Genomic DNA, 20,928 nt, shown 5'->3' with positions numbered 1-20,928 from the left:
CACTTAGGGAGGGCCTTGAAGTGGACCTTGGAGTCTCAAGAGGCTTTCTTTGACCACTGTCCCTTCTCTTCCTTTTGGCTGCCCCATTTATATTCAGGACACTGGCTCTGTGTCACCACCCAAGTCTTATCTTGAATTGTAATCCCTACGTGTAGGGGGAAGGACCTCATGGGAGGTGATTAGATCATGGGGGCAGTTCCCCCATGCCGTTCTCATGACAGTGAGTGAGTTCTCATGAGATCTGATGGTTTTATAAGGGGCTTTTCTGCCCTTCACTATGCACTTCTCTCTCCTGCCACCATGTGAACAAGGACGGGTTTGTTTTCCCATCTACCATGATTGTAAGTTTCCTGAGGCCTCCCCAGCCATGCAGAACTGTGACTCAATTAAACCTCTTACTTTATAAATTACCCAGTCTCTGATATGTCTTTATAGCAGCATGAAAACGGACTAATACATCAAGTGTTCAGCCATCAACTTGATCTAAATGTTTCCCTATAGGCCCAACCATGCCTATTCATTCATTCTTCTGTTCATTCAAGTCAACAAAAATATTCTGAACACCCGACATGTCCCAAGCAATGCTGCTGAGCTGCACACCTTCATTTCCATCTCTTCACCAGTTTTCCACATGAATGTTCTACAGTTCCTAAAGCTCTGCGTACTCAAAACCAACCTCTATTTTCACATAGTACCCTGAATTGTGGTAATTTAGGTCACATGCCTGCTATCTGCTATCAGAAAGTGGGTTCCCAAGGGAGGTTTATGTCTCATGTGCTTTTGTGTCTCCCAAATAATCTGACTGCCTAAGAATCTGGTAGTAACAGATGAAGTTCTGTTACTGCACTTATTACACTGTCGTATGATCCACGGCTTAACTTTTTCTTCTGTGTACTATACTTTGAGCTTCTTAAGGATTAACAGGAATAAATAATGAATGAATGGATGGATACCTTATATTTTCCTCAAACACAGTCTTCCTGCTGATTTCACCATATCATTATGGTCACTACTTATTCTCACCACCACCAACCCATCATCTTTCCAGCAGGTCTAAATCTTGGCATTACCATTATCTCCTGATTCACTCGTCTTCTTTAATATCCAATGAGCTGTCAAATCTTGTTGCTTCTACTTTTGCAACCTTATCCAAATCTTTTTCTACTCTCCCTGCCAACACCTTGGTTCAGACTTACTGCCTCTTGAAAAAATTATTGTGACTGGTCTCCCATTTTGGCTTCCCAACCAAATCTATATTACACCAGCTGTTGCCACATAACCTTTCCTGAATTATAATCCCATCCTGCCAATCCCCAGTTTATGAACACTCAAAGCCTCCATTTAATCCACCGCATTAATTTTAGGCCTCTCAGTTGGACATTAAGGCTCTATACATTAGCCCATCTATGTTTTGATTCTAATCTCCCACTGCTCCCCTACTGACACTTACTCCTCTTCTCTGCCATTCCCCAACCAAAAGGACTATATGCTTTTTATTAAATATATCTTATGTTTTCCACCTGTTACTTCTGCTTGGGCACTTGTCCCCCATTCCATACTTTGAGGCCCATCGTAAATGTCAGCTTTTTCATGAAGTAGGTCCTGATACCCCAATCGACGAGCTCTCTGCCTCCTTTGAATAGCTGCAGCTCTTTTTGTTTCTTTCTTCAAGTTCAATCTCACCTTGTTTTACTTATAGTCATTCTGTACGTACCTTGTCCACTGCAATACAAGCACCCTGAGGATCAGTGGTTTCCTTATTTATCTATTTCTCTGCAGAGTCTAGTGCAAAGGCACTCTCTTTGCAAGAGGCAATCAAATATTTGTTGAACTGAATGAAATTATACTGTAAGCTCCTTGAGGACTGTGACTTTAAGCACTCTGTGTCTCTCAAAACTTACTGAGTGTTTTGTACATAATAGGTACTAAATGAATACTAAATGAATAAGTATTCATTTAGAAACCTCTCACCAATTAACATAAAGGAAAAAAGAAAGAAACCTGCTTTTAACATTCTTTATTCTTTCTTTTTGTTTTGTATGATGATGCCTAACTCTTACAGGTGCTTATCATGTGCTAAGCACTGAACTCAGGCTTACGACTATCACCTCATGTAATACTCACAACAGGACTGTGAGGCACTGTTTTTTCCTCATGTGATGGGTGGGAGGTTTACAGAAATAAAGAACTTGATCCCACAGTGAGCAAGTGGCAGAGCTGAGCCTGGAACCCTGAGTCCTCACCATCATGCCATACTTCCTTGGTTGTGTTTGCTGAGCCCCTTCAATGCAATAGTTTGAGTTTAAATAAACTTTTAAAAAACACTTTAACCTACATCTTAATATCATTCTTTGAAACGTAAGAACTTCTTGACACTTATTTTAAAGAGTGCTTTTTATTTAAAAGAAAACAAAGAATTGTTAAATCTACTTTATCCATCTTCCAATGTTAAGCTTCAAGTTTAGGAGGCTATTAGTACTTTTTCAAATGATGTGTATGGTCCATACTTGATTATGTACCCCAAAGGATGGAGTAGTTAACAAAGACAACAAATTACCAAATAACTGAACAGTCACTTAATTTTGGAAAACAGTCTAGAAATTTCAGGATCAAAGATAGCTATTTACTCCCCATTCCCCATGCAGACATTTACACACTTCTCTATCGGGAACCTGGACTCTGGCTGGCTGGCAGAGCAAAGGGGCAAGGTTTGTCACAGATAATCCACAAATAAATCAGAATGACCAAAAAATTTTCTCTTTTCAAATCTCTATTCAGTCTGCTTCTGACCACAACGCTGAAAAAGAATACACCAAGCACCAGTAGTTGAAAGATTGCAAAACCGAGAGAGAAGGAAAAAAGTTATACTGGTCCTAAATACAACGAAAGCACACTGAAAAAACTCGCAAACTATACAAGGTGTTGCTTCTTTGGTTCTAGAGACATAAGCATGTGAAGCAGAGACACACAATAGTAGATTCAAGGAGAAACCACTGCCAGACTACTCAGAAGTACCTCTCTAGCCTCTACAGTAAATATTATTATTAAGGATGAGATTGATAACTCAAGCTGAAACTATATCAAGCAAGGACAAACTCTGTTGTTTAGCAAAATAAAGTAGAAAAATGACTACTAATATTTCAATACTCAGGTCTTCGATTTATCCATTCAAAACAAAATAAACACTACGTAGACAGTCTGGTAATATTAACTTTTAGTATTTTGTCATAGTTACTTTCCTGGATTTAAGTGTTAATGTTAAAATACATTATCACTCTAGATATGATGAATCTCTGTGTCTTAAGTGATATTTAAAATCCAAATCCCATTTATGAAGCAAAACTTCAATATCTAGGTATATTTTCATTCCTTGAAAATGATCTAAAATGTTCACTTGTTGATACTTCAGTATTTCAAGTTATAGATCATATGTTCAGAAAAGAATTAGGGAAAAGAATCAGCCTTCAATATTCACAAATGTGTAATGGAAAATGACAGCCCTAAACACTCCTGTGCACTGCTTAATATTTTGCCAAATTCCTCTGCTGTAGCAGAAGTTATTAAAACAAAAACAAAGCACATCATAAAAAAATGAGTTTAAGTCAAGTGAAAGTATTATATGACATTGCAAGCTTCTTAAAAATACATTTTAACTCAATCATGAAAAAAGCAAATATAAGTAATCCAAAAATAAAATATAAACAACAAAAACAATTTTGCTCCAATACAACTGAGTAAATACATATTCTTAACAATTTGTAATCACTTGTAAGAAATCATCTATGTTATAATTAGCTAAATGTTTTTACAGATATGGGATGTTAAGATGGAATGTGTATGCTGATTCCTACTCAAAAAAGGGATTCTGAACTTCCTGTTTCAGATCATCACAATTCTCACATAAACTCAAAACCCACAATATCTTTAATATTGTGACTGTGAAGGACTGACTCTCTGAAGAAAGACTTACCTTGAAGTAAGTTGCTTTTACTTTGAAAATGACCTTCGATTCCTTTGAAAAGCAACTTTGTCAACATTACATGTCTAGAATAATGAAACAACCATTCATCCTGATTTGGATATGCGTTAAAAGAAGTAGAAAAAAAACAAAACTAAAACAATCCTCCCCTCACAAACCTCAATCCTACTTCATTATTTTTCCCTTAAATTTAGCTATTTTAAAACACTAATAGTTTTGATATATTTTCCCTGGAGCATTCCCCATCAAGATTAAAGAAGGGCTTATTCAGAGACAAACAGGATACAGGAGTAATGGTGCAGCTTCCAGGCAAGCTATAAATAGCTGCAGCATTTTCAAGAAATCTTGTGCCAGTGTGTAAGTGCAGTTAAAACATGCAGTGCAGATTTTATTACAATGGTGTCACTAAAATTCATTGTTAACTGAGAAAGTCAATTCTTACCAAGTTTTCTTGGTTCCTGGCTGCTATTTTCTGCTCTTCTTCTGCCCCATTTTTCATGTATTTGACCTCTTCCACTGGTTTGATCCTATACTCATCTGAGTGTCAAAAAAAGAAAACACATTTTATAATTTTTTCCCCAACAGTAGAAAAGTGTCAGTCAGAAAATACCAATAGCGTAATTTGCTAGACTCTTTCACCTGTGGCCTTCATATGTGGTTCATTTGGAATAATCTGGAAGAAGCTTTACCAGGCACATTAGATCTTTTTATGAGGCCCTCTCCTCTGTCTGCTGGAAAAAGCTCAGCATCACGAATGCAGCTAATCAAAGTGTCACTTCTGGTCCTTCCACAGACAGCAAATGTTGCAGAGGAAACAGGATACTCTATCTCTAAAGACTTTTGGAAATGTATGTTACACTAGGACATATCACAGAATTGTCTGATAAGATTCAAGCGAATATGCTTATTTTTCTTCAAGAGAGTATTAGTCCAAAATGCCTGTGCCAGCAATTTTCAGTGATATATTCATTCTTTAATTTCTCTTTTGTAAAAACAGAATAAGACTAAAGAGTTATATTGATGAATAGAAGCAACTGAAGAATTGAGACGTTTCTGTGATTCCTATATTAAATTTTAGCAGTCTACAATTATTTCACATTACATATATATTTTGTATATATATTTCATATATATATAATATATACACTTTAATTCAATCTCTCTGTAAAGTCATATGCATGAAGAGCTATTACACTTAACAGATGAAATGGGTAGGTATATCACTCAAGGCTGGAGAGTATAGTAGGATGTGGATGGGATCTAGCCTCTGCAACAGCCAGAGAGAGAACACAGATCCCAGTGTTAATATACATGATAGAACAAACTCAGGAAAACTTGCAGCCTAAGTTCTCCAGAATAGTGATCACTATGATGACATTTCCATCAGATTCCTGTCAACAGGAAATGACTTGAGCACATTAAAGTCAAAAATAAGTGTGACTCTGAATCACTCTTAACCCAACTTGTGGGAAACATCACAGAAATTGTGAAATTAGAAAATATCATCAACCAACAAACTGACATATGGTTTGGAGTAATGGTCTGGCATATGGCATGGAGTAATGTCTAACTATAGGGGCCACCTGAAAGACAGCTGTCTATCACTAAGAGTGTTTATATTTCAGTTCAGAAAGTTGCAATATATTTTCTTATTAACTATGATTAAATAGGTATAAAGACTATATTCTTCTATATAATTTCTTGTCTTAGTATCTATAACACCACTTTCTAATATAGTTTCAGGTTTCCTCATCATATTACCCCTTAACACACAACTCCCAAAGATGTTCGTTATAGTAATATTTCTACAAGTAATTATGCTATTCAAATGTTTCTCAAAATTATCATTCTTAAGAATGTAATACATTTGCATGAATCTGAATAAAGACTTCATGTTCACTGCTAAGCCAACTGTCTTTTCCATCTGACAATTTAGAGTTATTATTGATTTTATTTTTTTGTAAAGATATTAGAAAGACTAGTGTGAGGTTCAGTAATGAGCTCTTTAGGAATACCAGGTCCTAAATGTATTAACAAGTTAATCAACAGATTCTGATCCACAATTACAACACACAAGAATTTTACATACCAACGTGGTAATTTGAAGAGACAAAAATGAATGTAAATTAATAATACTGACAAATTTGATGAAGGATTATTTACTGAGAATTTGGAAAAACAATCGTTAATTAAAAAAGAGAAGACACTGACAAATTTGCCCCCAATACAATTACACAGAGATAAAAATAAAAGTTAAAAAAAAAAGGTAAAAATGGGCCTCCCTAACTTCAGTTTGGGATATTAATATTTATAAATCCTGGCAGACTGAGATAATTACTATTAATAACCTGTTTTTTTTTTTTTTTTTTGACAGAGTTTCATTCTACCGTCCAGGCTGGAGTGCGATGGCACGATCTCAGCTCACTGCAACCTCCGCTTCCCGGGTTCAAGCGATTCTGCTGCCTCAGCCTCTCAACTAGCTGGGATTACAAGCGCCTGCTACCACGCCTGGCTAATTTTTTGTATTTTCAGTGGAGACGGATTTTACCATGTTGGCCAGGGTGGTCTCGAACTCCTGACCTCAGGTGATCCACCCGCCTCAGCCTCCCAAAGTGCTGAGATTATAGGCGTGAGCCATCACGCCCGGCCTACTATTAATAACCTTTAACTGAACTAAATTGTGACTTAATTGCTAATGGTGAGTTTCTAATTATTTAAATACACAGAATACTGATATATATATATATACACACACACACACACACACATATATACACATACACACACACATATACGTATCACAAGTGGATTCTATGATTTTGTCTGTAGGATGGGGAAGAGGGTAACATTTTCGGACCTAAGGAGAACCTTCGGAAAGACCCAGATGGCCCCTTGTCCATTGCTTGGTGAAGGTTTCTCCTAGGAAGGAGATGCCCTTGCCTTGTCCACAGTCCTCTCTCATCCGCCAAGCCACAGACTAGTGCAGACATACTCTGAGCAGCCTAGCAACATTCAGTCTTCATTTTCTTATCCCTCCAGGGAGCACAACTAAATTGAAGGTAGTGGACAAACTATTACTATTTTTCCAATATGTTTCTCCAATGAAATGGAAAAGCTACTGGCTACATGACTTTCAAAGCAGCATTATTCTAAACACAGGCCATTTTTTAAATCAAGACAGAATCCCCACCAATTTAGACAGAAGATAGGCTTTAACATGTCATTAACAACGCTGGCTGGCTAGCCAACGTAGTGTTAGAGGATACAAAGGAAGAGAAAACAAACAGCCATGACTACAAAGCCAGACCTATCATTATTACTTACACAACACACCACACAAAATCCATCATGGTATAAAACAAAAATAGCTGGGCAAGACCCTTCAATAGGCCACAATTTGTACAAAGCAAATATTTAAAAATGGTCTGTCACATTCTCAAAGGCTGGTGCCGGGAAGGAAGATGTCCATCTGGAAACAGACGTCTCATCAGCAAATGCACCACACATTCCCAAGGCAAGGCAGCCATCAGGAACGTCCTACCTCACCAATCCGCCTCTCAGCGAATGAAGGAAGCATTTTGGATTATGACAGTAAAACAATCACTACCAAAATTCAGTTTTCCTTTTGTTGAAGACATGGGGGATTCATGTGAGATTTTAGGTTCCCTTTATCAGAGCCCACAATGGAGGAAATGTGGACAGCCACTGTTACAGCCAGAGGGTCCTGGCAGCGAAACAACATGCCGACTCGAGGTAGAGCAGGGAGACACAGGACCTGTCTTCCTCCCGCTCCCCCCAGCTCCCTTGCACCTGTTCACAATTTTTCTTTTCTTCCTGTTGATCTTGTCAGGTGGCTTATTAAAATGCACGTCGGGAACAGTAGGCTGACTCCTGTTCCCTGCATGTAAACAGTTGCAGGCTGTGCTAGTCAAAATAGATGTGGGGTAAAAGCAACGCCTGGGTGATATTTTTAGCATTTTATGCCTCAGATTACATCCAAGAGGGGCTGGGATTGTTTGGTGGCACTGATCAAAAGAAGACTAGGTGAGAAGGTGTCAGAGTAGATTCAAATTTTCATCATTTTAGAAAACTGTAAGATCCCTTCTGCTCTCAAACAGTAGTGGGTACAGGCTGCTTCTGCTGTTTTTCCTCCTTCTCCCTTGAACATGTACATCTATGAACATTTTTAACTTTTTAATAATCCTGATGTGCCAAACTCATTCCAGCAACCATTTCTCTAGTTGATTCCTTTAAAAGTCAGTTCTATTAATTATAAAGATCTTCTCTCTGCAAAGCTTAGAAGGAACGGGGTGTGGCCCACGAGTTCTAGTTTTGTAGCTAGTGATAAATAGGTCAGAATCTAACATCTTTATTGGGTTGAACACAAGTTTGTTGGAGGGTAATTAAAAGCAGAGAAGAGTGAAGGCGTCAATCACTTCAGCATAGCTAACTATGGTTTACTTCTACACTGTCCTCATCTGGAAGGTGTACACTCATTACAGTCTGAGTACCTATGTGCTGGGCTCTGTAGTAACCGATGCAGGGATGTGGACGAGAGGGGTTGGAGGACTGCAGAGAGGGCCCAAGGAAAACCAGCTGTCTTGAGGGGAAGACTAATGCTCTGAGAGCCCATCTTCTACTTTACTGACCACAGATAATGAGGGCTGACTCTAAATTTGGAATAAACTTACACACAAAAATTCAGCTGAAGGAACTCATATACCACTATCAATTAACGACCTCATATACCACTATCAATTCCCTGAGTCGGGCAGTCCCTGAAAAATAACTACTGTCCTTACTAGTAGAAAGTGATTTAGTCAGTTCCAATGTAACAGTAATTATTGAGTAACTTTTAGGGTAGTTATAAACTTCCTAACAAGAAGCTTTGGTACACTTAGTATAAAATAGTCTCAGTTCCTTCCAGAACTCACTTCAAATTAACCTAATAAAGGCAAACATTTCAAAATAAGATTGCTTGATACATCTTTTTTTCTTTTCGTTTTTTAGACAGCGTCTTACCCTGTCACCCAGGTTGGAGTGCAATGGCACAATCACGGCTCACTACAACCTCCATATCCCAGGCTCAAGTGATCCTCCCACCTCAGCATCCTGAGTAGCTGGGACCACAGGTGTGCACCATCCTGCCTGCCTAATTTTTTTATTTTTTGTAGAGGCAGGATTTCACCATGTTGGCCAGGCTGGTCTCAAACTCCTGGACTCAAGCAATCCTCCCACCTCAGCCTCCCAAAGTGCTGGAATTACAGGTGTAAGCCATTATGCCCGGCCACATTAAATTCTAGTAATCTACAAATACGATGTGTTAAAAGTAACAAGCAGGAAAATTATGTCTTTAGACTTTAAGTTTGTAGAAACTAAACATGAATGGTGTCTGACCACTGTATCTCTACTACGGGAAGTATAAAGACTGTACATATGTGTACATATCCCTTATGATACTTCACAATCCAAAAATGTTAATGTCACTAAGACAGCAATTCTCATATGCCTTTTGTATCCTTATTCACTACTGAAACCTAATTCTTATTTACATTTAAACCAGAGATAAACAAACTAACAAACAAATAGAGATGAAAAGCCCTGTGGTGATGCTTATTATTGCCTTGGTAGTTGCTACGGTTTGAATGTTGATGTTCCTTCCAAAATTCATGTTGAATTTAATTCCCATGATGATGGTATTGAGAGGTGGGGCCTTTGGAAGGTGATGAAGTCATGAGGGTTCCACCCTTATGAACGGGATTACAGCCCCTTGTAAAAGGCCTTGCAGGAGTGAATTTAGCCTGCTTGCCTTCCACCTTCTGCATGTGAAAGCACAAGCAGGCTCTCATCCGATACAAAATGCTGGCACTTTGGTCTTGGACATCCCAGCCTCTAAAGCCATGAAAAATAAATTTTCATTGTTTGCAAATTACCCAGTGTGTGGTGTTTTGTTACAGCAGCACAAATGAACTAACATGGTGGTGTAAGACTCATCTCAGTGCAGCCTCACTAATAAAGGGTATTATCATTTTGTAAAATATGTAATAAATTGAAGGATGAAAATGGTATCTAATTTTTATTTTTGTTTAATGTTTTAAAATTTACTAGTGACACTGGATACTTTTCCTATGTGTTGATCATTTATTTGTACTTCTTTATTTGTGAAGTGTCTCTTCATATCCTTTGCCCTTTTTTTCTTATTAGAGGTGTGGTGTTTTTCTTATTGACTCCTGTGAGCTCCCACAAATCACACCATTTTATGGGTACACTTCTGGCCCAAAAAGTTCTGAACAAAAATACCCTTGATTTTACTCCAGACATAAAGATGAAAGAAATATCTGCTTTCTGTCCTTGAGTCAAGTGCTGGGCACTATCACTTGCTGTCCTTTCTGTGTTTCTTCTTTACTTCAACAATATTTATAAAGCACCTACTGTGTGCCAGAGACGACACTCAGCCCTGGGGTTATGTCTAGGAAAGGAAGCAGTCAGTCCCTGTTCTAAAGGAGTTAATGGCCAGTAGGACAGGATGTAACAAAATAAGAAAGCAGTGTGTACAGTTTTTATGGCCATGGAAAGCACATGTGAGGGTGGTGGTTATAAGATTAGAAAGGAGAGACCCCTAACCAAGGTTAGGCAGAGTCTTGGAGGACGTGACATATCTCCGTGGAGTCCTGAGGAACACAGCTCCTATGTGTGGGAAGGAGCTTTTGGGCAAGGGGTCAGTGTGTTCCAAAGCCAAAGGGAACACGGCAAATGAGGGGAATGGCAAGTCGTGCAACACGGCAAACATGTAGAATTCCAGGGGTTAAGACAGGTGTAACGAGAAAAGGCTGAGAGGGCTACGGGAACTGAAGACCTTACACGAGTCTTACTAAGGAGTCAGGCTCCATTCTGAAGGTGATATGGCCTCCCCAGCCAGTGTCCAGGCACTGAAGCTGCCATTAATAGGCTAAGCCTCTTTCCTCTGGCCTGTCCTCAAGCATCTCCTCTGGAGAGACTCCTAACCAGCTTAATCCAGGGTTTTCTGCCTCTCTCTGAAAAACGGCAAAGGTGGAATTGATTAATACATCCTGAGATGGACCAGTCTGTTGAGGCAGGTGAGGAAGAACACATGGGGAATACTAGGAAGGAGCCAGAGAAACACAAGTCTCAAGAGGGCGGAATCCTTATCCTGGGTCAGCTGCCGGGGGGCTGGGGGTATGAGGCTTAAGATGCAACATATCCCAGGGCCTTGTTTCCTGCCTCCTCCAACAGACATGCCTTCCCCTGCAGACCGGGAGGCATCACTGTCCTCAGAATGAGGCGCCGTCTTGACTTATCCTAGGGGAAAAAGAGAATGCCACTGAATCATGATACTAGCTCCTTCTCCTTCAACTGCCACTGAAACAGCACACCAGTGAATTACAATGAACACAGCACTGGCTTCAAAAGGGCTTTCTCTTCTGCACCTGGCTCTGTGACTTCCCAGCTGTGTGCTGTGGAGATTGAGTATAGACCTTTCTGGGTGAACTGAATGAGTAGAGATGTGTATGCACAGGATGATATGGTCTCTTAGCAATCCTAGGGTCTTGCCTGTGTTTTTGAGAGGACAAGATGAAAGGCGCCCTCAGCTGCAAAGAGGAAAGGATGACCTCAGGGTTCAGAGGTTCTATAAGAAGGATCAAAATGATAAAGCTTCTGTCATGACAGCACCTTTAATAATTAAGAGGTCCAGGACCTGCAGGCCCCATTCCTGAATCATTTAATCATTCCCGAGGCCAGACAACACATTTCCTTCATTCATCTGGGGTTCATTATTCAGTGACCAAGGAACTATTATCCAGTTATTAAGGACCCTGGAACATTCATCTTCTGACAAGCTCCGACAAAAGACATACAACCAGATCCAAACCCAGCCTGGACTCTTTTAGGAAGGTGCGCTGCAAACCAAGGCTCTCCATAGGAGGAGGCGGCTTAACACCTGTGCTCTACAGTAATCATTCCCAATCAAGGAACAGAATGAGTGGCCAAGGATTTGAAGCCGCTTCCAGAAAGGGAAGACACACATGGTTGTTCTGAGAGACATTTATCTAATTTCTCAAGAGCCCTTCTCTGACTCTCCTAGCGGTGCTCATTTTCCACCCACTAAAGAACTGCTGGGACTCTTGAAGTCTCAGGTCAGCTAAATCCTCTCAACTATTCCTAGCAGGATTCCTGTTATCCTCGATAACCACTCAGGATAAAAGGCTCTCCTAGCCAGCTGTCCTCTCCCCTGCTTTGACTTAATCATGGTGTCTACCCTACAAGGCTACTATCATGACTCTCTTTTATAGTTGCAGAGAGATTTGTCCCTGGTTGGTTAGTCACAGGGTAGTGCTGGGCTCAAATCCAAGTTAGTCTGAGTCTAGAGACAGGCTCTTAACTACCAAGTCAGTTTTTTTTTTTTTCCTACCACAAAGCACAAGAAATAATTTTTTCAGGAAATGATGTAGGAATAAAGTATAAATGGATTCAGAAAGAATGTGGACACATTTCCAAATCACATTCCTTTGTAAATCACAGAGAGATGAGTAAAAGTTAGAGTACATCTAGCCTTCATGGATAACATCAGAAAAACTACCATATCCTCTCTTGTCACGTCTTTGGGCCTTTATCAGTGGGAGAATACCAGCCCTGTGCTACTTAAGTTAGGAATTAATGTGACATCCAAAGTAAATGCTGTGAAATCTTGTGTTGAAATGATGATTTGACCACCACTGCATCAACAAGGAGAAAACTGAAGTTTTTCTTCAATATATGGTAATGAATGCAATGTCTTTACAACTTATCTTAAAGTAACTTCATTTTAAGCCCTGCTGATATTCTACTAGAACTTTGACATATATTTTCAGCATTAAGGCCAAGCAATAAAATCAAGGATCTCTTCCTTCACTAAAGTGAACAGGAGCAGAAAGGGGAAGAGGAGGAGGAGAAAGAAGAGGAGGAGGAGGAGGACGAGAAATGAGAGCTATCATTTATAGAGCCCTTTCAATGTTCCGGATCTAGTTCTGAAAGTTTCACATATGACCCATTTAATGCTGACAACAGCTTTATGAAGTGGAACCATTAATGTCTCCATCACAAAGAAAAGGAAACTAAGGCACAGTTATCTAGCTGTACATCTACAGAGTGGTGGGACTGGGCCAGGCCTTGAACCCAGTGGTCTGATTCAGAGCCCATGCTCTTACTAATGTTCCCCACAAATGGGTAGTGAAGTAAATTTCTGATAAAATGAAAAGTTCTCTTTGTATACTGATATCCATTACAAAACCTGCAGGACTACAGCACTTCACAAAATGTATCATTTCCACAAACAACGATGTTCTTTTTCAGGGTAAACTATATTGCAATAATAGCAAATATGAAAAGATACTAATACAGTATCTCACATGCCCTCCTTTGTATATGAAATCAATAAAACTCCACCATCATCAGGAGGACCTAAAACATGAGTTGTTTTTCCAGGGCTGGGAACAAATTTCTGCTGACTCATCTGTAGTTACTTCTTCACTGCCATCGAGACTGACGGTCATGGATTTGCAGGATGGCTGTTGGGATTAGGAAATTATATCACCATTCCAAAAACTCTTCTTCATTTGTGTGACTGCCTTCTGAACATTTAACAATTTGGCCAAAGATGAGAGAGAGAGAGAGAGAGAGAGAGAGAGAGAGAGAGAGAGAGAGAGAGAGAGAGAACGCATAGACATATACACACATAGATGCATGTCTTAAGGAAGAAATATATCTTAATCATCTTTATGTGCATCTGACTTAATTCCTTTAATTGGATTCTGTCTTCAGTGAATTTCGGTGAATGAAAAATTCTTAGAAAATAACCATCACAGAGAAAAGCATTAGCCTTTGAGCATCCCAGGCCCCCACCCCCAAGCCACCTGGTGAGGAGAGCTGCGTCTGGCCAGATGGGCTAGTGCGCTTTTGTGATGCAGATTGGGAAGGGGTGAGGAGGTTAGTGGGAGAATTGTGTCGGTCTGGATTGACACCGGAAAGAGCAAAGCTAATGAGAAGCATAGAACAGATACAGCCAGGCGCAGAAAGCCCAGAGTAGGCTGAGCAGGAGGGAAAGTTTTGCAGAAGATGAGAGAGATGAGAGATTTTTCAGGTAGTTAAAAGAAGACAGACAGACAAAAAGTCATCAGAGTGGCAGAGAGCTATACATTCTTGGAGGAGGAGTAGACTTCAGAATGTTGTGCTGTGGTTTATGAATGAGATTATTCAGTATAAATTTAAATTGGTTTTCAGTGATATTTGGTGCTTCTTTTCAAATGTCTCTGGGCTGAGGCTGGCTTCCAGGAGGCCTGACTTTATCTGGGTTATACAACTTTTAGAAAGAATTCAGTGGCTGCAAAATCATTAATGAAATAGGAAGAAACTGGACAGAGTCATTTTCAGCTCAAGTAATTCTCTCGTATGAGCACTGCCAATGAATTTTTAAAATGGAAAAACTTATCAGAAATATCGTGTGATAAAATTACATAATTTCTCTCCTTATAAAAAGTATTCACGACTTGACTTTCCGCTGCAGATCTCCCAAAGTCAGTGCTCATATTCATGAAGGAAGCCCCCTGAAAGCTGGCAGGAGCACCCACTCACATGCGTGCACGCGGGGAGGCAGCAGGCAATCCCTCTCCTTCTTTCCTTCTCACCGTCTGCACCTTTTCTCACAAGAGCTTCATCCACATAAAACAAAAGATCATTTCCAGCTGATACGAATCACCAACTTTGTTTCCCCTCAGAGACTAAAGTGTGTTCTGACAGCAACAAAGAATAGCTCTTTAGGAGTAATGTCTGGGTGAGTGGGGAAAACGCATGCTCCATGATAGCTTAATGGTGGGCAGCACAGTAAACATGAACGCACTAACTTCCACAACCTGGGAAGCTTAACAAGCCTATTTTAGCAACACATTCTGCTCAGTTTGTTTGTAGAAGATGGTAGCTGTTCTGAATATTTATCTTTTGAGGAGAGGGTATGAGGATTCATTCATAATGGTTTCAGAGCAGTTCAATTAAATTAAAATCAACCAAAGCAAGGTAGGCTCTGTACTGAGAGCCTGAGGACACAGAGCTGATGCCAAGGTGGTCCTCATGGACCCTCACCCTCCACCTATTTGTAACCTATTTAAACATAGATTAAGTTTGAATGTTCTTCGAGGTAATGTTATACTCTGCTTTCTCAAAAAAGATGTGCAATAGAAAAAAAAAGGGCAGCAATTTCTAGAACTTTTAATGATTTTTAAGTTAGACATTTTTAACCTATAGCAAAGTACGAAAGGCCTACATAATTCTGTATAAACAATCCAAAGGTAAACTGGGGAGGACGGCTCCTACAGGGTACAGAACAGCCACAGCACCTTAGCACATCTGCTCTACTGTCTTCTTTCAAGCGGAGAGCTGCCCTTCTGAGATGCTGCTTGTATCTGAAGGCCTGAGTTTTACCAGCTAAAATTCCAGCATTCAATAATTTTCAAGTATAATGCATGACCTGGACATGGTCCGATATTTCTCTTGTTTGGTTTGCAACTGAAGCAGCACATACAAGGTACAAAGAGACCTGATCAAGCCAGTGGGTGAATGTGACTCTCCACCGCTCCCACTGGATCTGAGAGAGGTGTGCCCGAAACCCAGGGGTCTTGGCAGCACATAAACAATGAAATATTTACCAAAGCAGTAGGGCAAGAATTGCAGGTTTACTGTCATTTATACTCTCACTAAACAGCTGATATCACCACTTGAGGCAACTGTTCCCTACAGAGCAAGCCACGTTACCCACTGTTAAAGTCTGGGTTTTAAGCCTTGAACTCCTTCCTGAACTAAGACTTCAGTCTCCTTTTAACTGGGGAGAGCCTAGAAATTATCTGTTTGTGTCTCCTTCAGGATGCTCTATGGGTAGACCTGGCCTTGGCTTACCAAACCCCATGCAAATAACCCCTGTTACCTGCCCCCTTTTCTACCCCTTCCGGTGGGCCACTCCTTTAACATTTCATCTTCCAGGATCCATTTTCTATCAACTTCTCTTCTCCCCACAATCTGCAGAAGCAAAGAAACCCTCCAAAAGCCAACTTTCTACAAAAAAGTGAGTGTACCTAACAGAAAGCTTATACATTCACCATACCTTTTTTTGTTTTTTTGAGATGGAGTCTCACTCTGTCGCCCAGGCTGGAGTGCAGTGGCGCGATCTTGGCTCATTGCAAGTTCCACCTCCCGGGTTCAAGCAATTCTCTGCCTCAGCCTCCCGAGTAGCTGGGATTAAAGGCTCCTGCCACCACGCCTGGCTAATTTTTGTATTTTTAGTAGAGATGGGGTTTCACTATCTTGGCCAGGCTGGTCTTGAACTCCTGACCTCATGATCCACCCACTGTGGCCTCCCAAAGTGCTGGAATTACAGGCATGAGCCACCATACCTGGCCCATCATATCTTGTAACAAACAAAAACAGCGTCTTTTACAGAGAATACTGATGCTATTTGACAGTGATGCTGGTAGTGGGGGGAGGGAGGGAAGATGAGTAAGTGTATTGACATTAATTTTTTCTTTAAAAGGTAACAGTGCAAAGTGGAAAGGAGATTCACAATGGGAAATTATCTGGGGGCTTGGTTTGACCTCCACAGAGATCTATGCTTCATTTGTGTATTTGTTCTCTCTTCTCATAGAGCACTGCTCCTATTCCGGGAAAACGTAAAAAGAAAGAAACTGAATTGGGATGGTAGATACAAGTGAAGAGGATAGGAACAGGGATCAAAGCTCAGAGCAGCTCATGGAGATCAGAAAGTGGAGCTCAGAGTTCCATGAGGAACAAAAGAGTGTAGGAATGAGAGTCTATATTGCGGGGGGAAGGGAAGAGCCAGGTGAAAGGGGGTGGCTGTTACAGGAAGGGAGGTGAGAGTAGAAACTTGCCTCTTCGGGCACCCTGGCCCTTAAGAAACTTGCTAAAAATGAACAAGCAAGCCATGTCTGAAACTCCTTCACTCTCAGGTTGAATGAAATGAAACGTCACTGTGTAATGAAGACATACTGAGCAGATGTGCTGCAGTCCCAGGAGCTTCTAGAGAGCTGCAGCACTTCTCCTCACCTGGACCATGCCCTGTGCCTGAGTACGGCTGAGCCCTGGAAACTGAAGTAGTAACGTAACTGTTAATGCTGCTCTTTCTATCCCAGCTAGCATCAAACAAATTTGCCTCAAGAAGGTAAAAAAAAAAAAAAAAAAAAAAAAAAAAGAGCAAAAGCAAAAAACATTAATGTAGAATTTTGACCCTATTAATCCTTACAGCCCCATCTTGAAAATCTTTGCTTTCACAATTTTCAAATTTCATTTTTCATTCCATGTTGCTAAGCCTCAGACCATGGTCATTGCTCTAAAACATAAAAACCCTGCCTCCTGCAAGCCACCACTAAAGAGGAGCTTATATTGGTACGAAATGTCACCTCCCACTGCTGCCCTTAACAGAGAAAACCACAGATACAACATGCTCTAATGAAGCTCATATTTAATCATTCCCCAATATCCTAAACCTGCCCATATCTCATTATCTCCATTCACACCTCCCTAATCCAGACCACCACCATCTCTTGCTAGGACTACTGAGCAAGACTCTAACTGGTCAACTGCCTCACTCTCACTTCCTAAAGTCTATTCCCTACATAGCAGTCAAAATAATCCTTTAAATTAAAAAATCAAAGTCAGACCTCATCACTCCCCTGCACTCAAAACCCTCTTCTGACTTCTATTACATTTAGAACAGAAGACAGTGTACAGAGCAGTACAGTCTGGCCCTGCACTGCCTCTGTGAGTTTATCACGCATCACCCTGCTGGCACAAGGGCATCAGGCTTCTTCCTGGAATCCACTAGCCAGCTCCCTCTCAGAAATTTGGCTCTGTTGTTCCTCTGCCTGAAACATTCTGTTCTCAGGTATCCTCATGGTTTGCTCAAAGGTCAGCTCCTCAGATAGACCTTCTCTGACAGATGACTCTGAAACAGCCATCCTGTCAACTCTCCATCCCCTTTTGCATTCTCATGGCACTTTTCCCTGAGAGTATGCGTTTGTCTCTCTTTTTATTACCTTTATTACCTGCTAGAATGTGAGCCAAATGAGGGCAATCATTATCATATTACATGTTATATCCCTTAGTAAAATCCAGTTTATAGTATTTGCTCAACAAATAGTTCTTGAATGAATAACTTTAATTTTCAGAGTTCCATCAGAGCTAAAAGCACATTGTCTTTCATTTTAACATGCTGGTCGTTTAACAGTTGCATCATGGGAAACAAGGCAAGAAACAAAGGAGGAAAGCCACACTCCAAACTCAAGATCTTATAAACACTTTCAGATAAAAAGACACCTCTTGAGTGACAGAAGTCAATGAAGACTAAAAGATTAATGAAAAAACATTGTCATACAGCCGACACAATAAATGCAAAAATACTTGGTGCAACATTAAAAATAAAATCCTATTTCATACATAATTCGACAATTTCTTCTTTGGTTACAGATCAAAATCAACAGTGACATTTATACAGTGAAGCATGCATATCTGTAGCTGGAAGGGAATTTAAATGTAATTTAGCTTGTCTTGAATATGGTTTTCAAAATGAACATCAAACGTAGTCTAAATAGAGATTTGTACTCGTGTGACTGTTTTGCAATTTGAAGGAATTAATTAGCTTCGAAGATGTGCTATTTTAACACCATGCTTTTTCACTTCACCCTTACTCTTTTACCTTCAATGCTTAGAGCCATGCCCATACAATTTTAAAATTATTTTTAGATAAAATGAAAATATCCATTTATATTATAGCTTCCAGCATGGACTATTACTATGAAGAAAGCTGACTATAAACATTGTGTTCCTCATGGCCTGTGTCCTCTCCAGCAGGCATCTTCCCCAGCTATGGCCCTTCCATCTAAGAAACTTTAATTATGTAATCTTTAAAAAACTGTCAAAGACCATTTTTATTCATAGTTTAAACATATGTTGTGAGTTATATTTTAGAGACTATTCATCTATACTTAATATTATAGCCACAGAAATATTATTGCTTTATTATCCTTTAGAATTTGACTTTCTGAATTTTTTACCTCTTCTTGCCCTATTATAGTCTGGTTGGACCAACAGAGTACAGCTATATAAGTTAACAAACAAGATCACACTCTCAGAGTGATCAGATCACAGTACAGTAGCTCTTGAGAAAATCAGCAACCTGGGAAATTAAATGTTCTCCTTTTGGCCTAGATTTTGTTTATAACTGTCTTCTATTAGACATTTCATTATCCCTTTCAAATAACAGGACCAATCTACCCTACCCCGACTTCTACCACAAACCTTTAAACATAAAGTCAATAAATGGAATCCTTCACTGACTAGCAGCAGCTGCACACCACCAATTCAAGCATCACTGGATGAAAGGTAAATTTACAAACCAACCAGCTAAGGTGGAAGCAGAGATACAACTCCACACACTTCACGCTTTCTCACCTTCAGGCTCACGGTAATGTTTTGAAGCTACAGAAGATATTGGTGATACTTCTTTCTAATTTTTAATCGAAAAAATAAATATCACAATGCAATTAACGTTTTGGTCAACTCTGGACCATAAAGCTTTCAATAGCTGAACACTACCACTACCACCATTTTTTCGGAGAGCAGTCAACAAAGCAATAATCATATATAATCTTGCCAATGGCTCCACTGCAGGAAGGAAACTGACACCACACAGTTGAGTGAATTGTCCATAGTGTGGGGAGCAGGTAAACAGAACCTTTGAACATTAGCACTCAACACTCCCATAGCAATCACACAGTTCCACCCACTCACTCCCAAGACACAGAAACCAAAGCCCACAGAGGTCACCCTATAGCACGGTTACTCTGGGGCAGAATTCACATGTAACCAGGTTCTGCAGTCAAGTCAATGGCTTCTCTATAAACTAGGCTTTACAGCCACTTGTTTTTGTTTGTGTGCTTGTTCTGATAAAACCTTACACAGTACATAGCTCACTGTGATCTCTAAGAGGAGTGATTTCTGTGAAGGTTTGCTTACAGTAGAACATTTGAGAAAAACTGAGAAATTGAGATTAAAGTTACAAAGAATGAAGATGGCTCCATTTCAAATTAGTCATTTGTCAAGCTCTACATCATGCTTCTGATTTCTCCTCTTCCCAAGAGACTTTATGCCTCAGAATGCAGAGCAAGACAAGGCCCATTAGCTAAAAATAAACTTGAGATACAGAAGTATATCATAGTTATTTCCTATCTTTACTTTTGTTCTCATAGCTTAAACAACCTCTTGGGTGCAGGGCTGAAAACAGGCAAAATGAAACCAAACCACTTAACCAGTGTCATGTGACTTAGCAAAGCTCTGAAGATCACTGTCATTGATGATTCACAGCCGTGGAGTCGGCACAAGGAAGCCTGTGGCCCAGAACTTCGCTATCAGTAACCTCAACGGTTACTGCCAAAAACAAAGGAAAAGGGCCGGGCACAGTGGCTCATGCCTGTAATCCCAGCACTTTGGGAGGCCAAGATGGGCAGATTGCTTAAGCTCAGGAGTTCGAGAACAGCCTGGGCAATATGGTGAAAATCTGTTTCTACTGAAAATACAAAAAATTAGCTGGGCATGGTGGTGCGCACCTGTAGTCCCAGCTACTCAGGAAGCTGAGGAGGGAGAATCACCTGAGCTTGGGAGGTTGAGGCTGCAGTAAGCTGGGATCGCACCATTGCACCTCAGCCTGGGCAACCAGAGTGAGAGAGAGAACCTGTCTCAAAAAAAAAAAAAAGAAAAAGAAGAAGGAAAGTACTACACACACTAACGACATCTGCAGGTAAATGAACTTTAAGGAGAGTTTTTCTTTTTCTGAATGAAGTTTTTATTCTTCTTATTAAAAAAAAAGCACTATGCTAAACTTTACTGTCATAAAG

General features: G+C 40.1%; 1 protein-coding gene across 1 annotated transcript in view; it reads right to left on the bottom strand.

Annotated features, from left to right (window-relative positions):
• Nucleotides 1-20,928, bottom strand: part of C1H1orf21 (chromosome 1 C1orf21 homolog) — a 250,448-nt gene that overhangs the window by 121,005 nt on the left and 108,515 nt on the right. The window contains exon 3 of the mRNA XM_005540223.5: nt 4,422-4,516. Coding sequence (XP_005540280.1) covers nt 4,422-4,516 — 95 coding nt within the window. The remainder of the gene's footprint in view (nt 1-4,421; nt 4,517-20,928) is intronic.

This window comes from Macaca fascicularis, chromosome 1 (genome assembly GCF_037993035.2).
Source record: "Macaca fascicularis isolate 582-1 chromosome 1, T2T-MFA8v1.1".
Taxonomy (NCBI): Eukaryota; Metazoa; Chordata; class Mammalia; order Primates; family Cercopithecidae; genus Macaca; species Macaca fascicularis.
The sequence above is the reverse complement of the archived record's forward strand: the minus strand, read 5'-3'. Positions and strand labels throughout refer to the sequence as shown.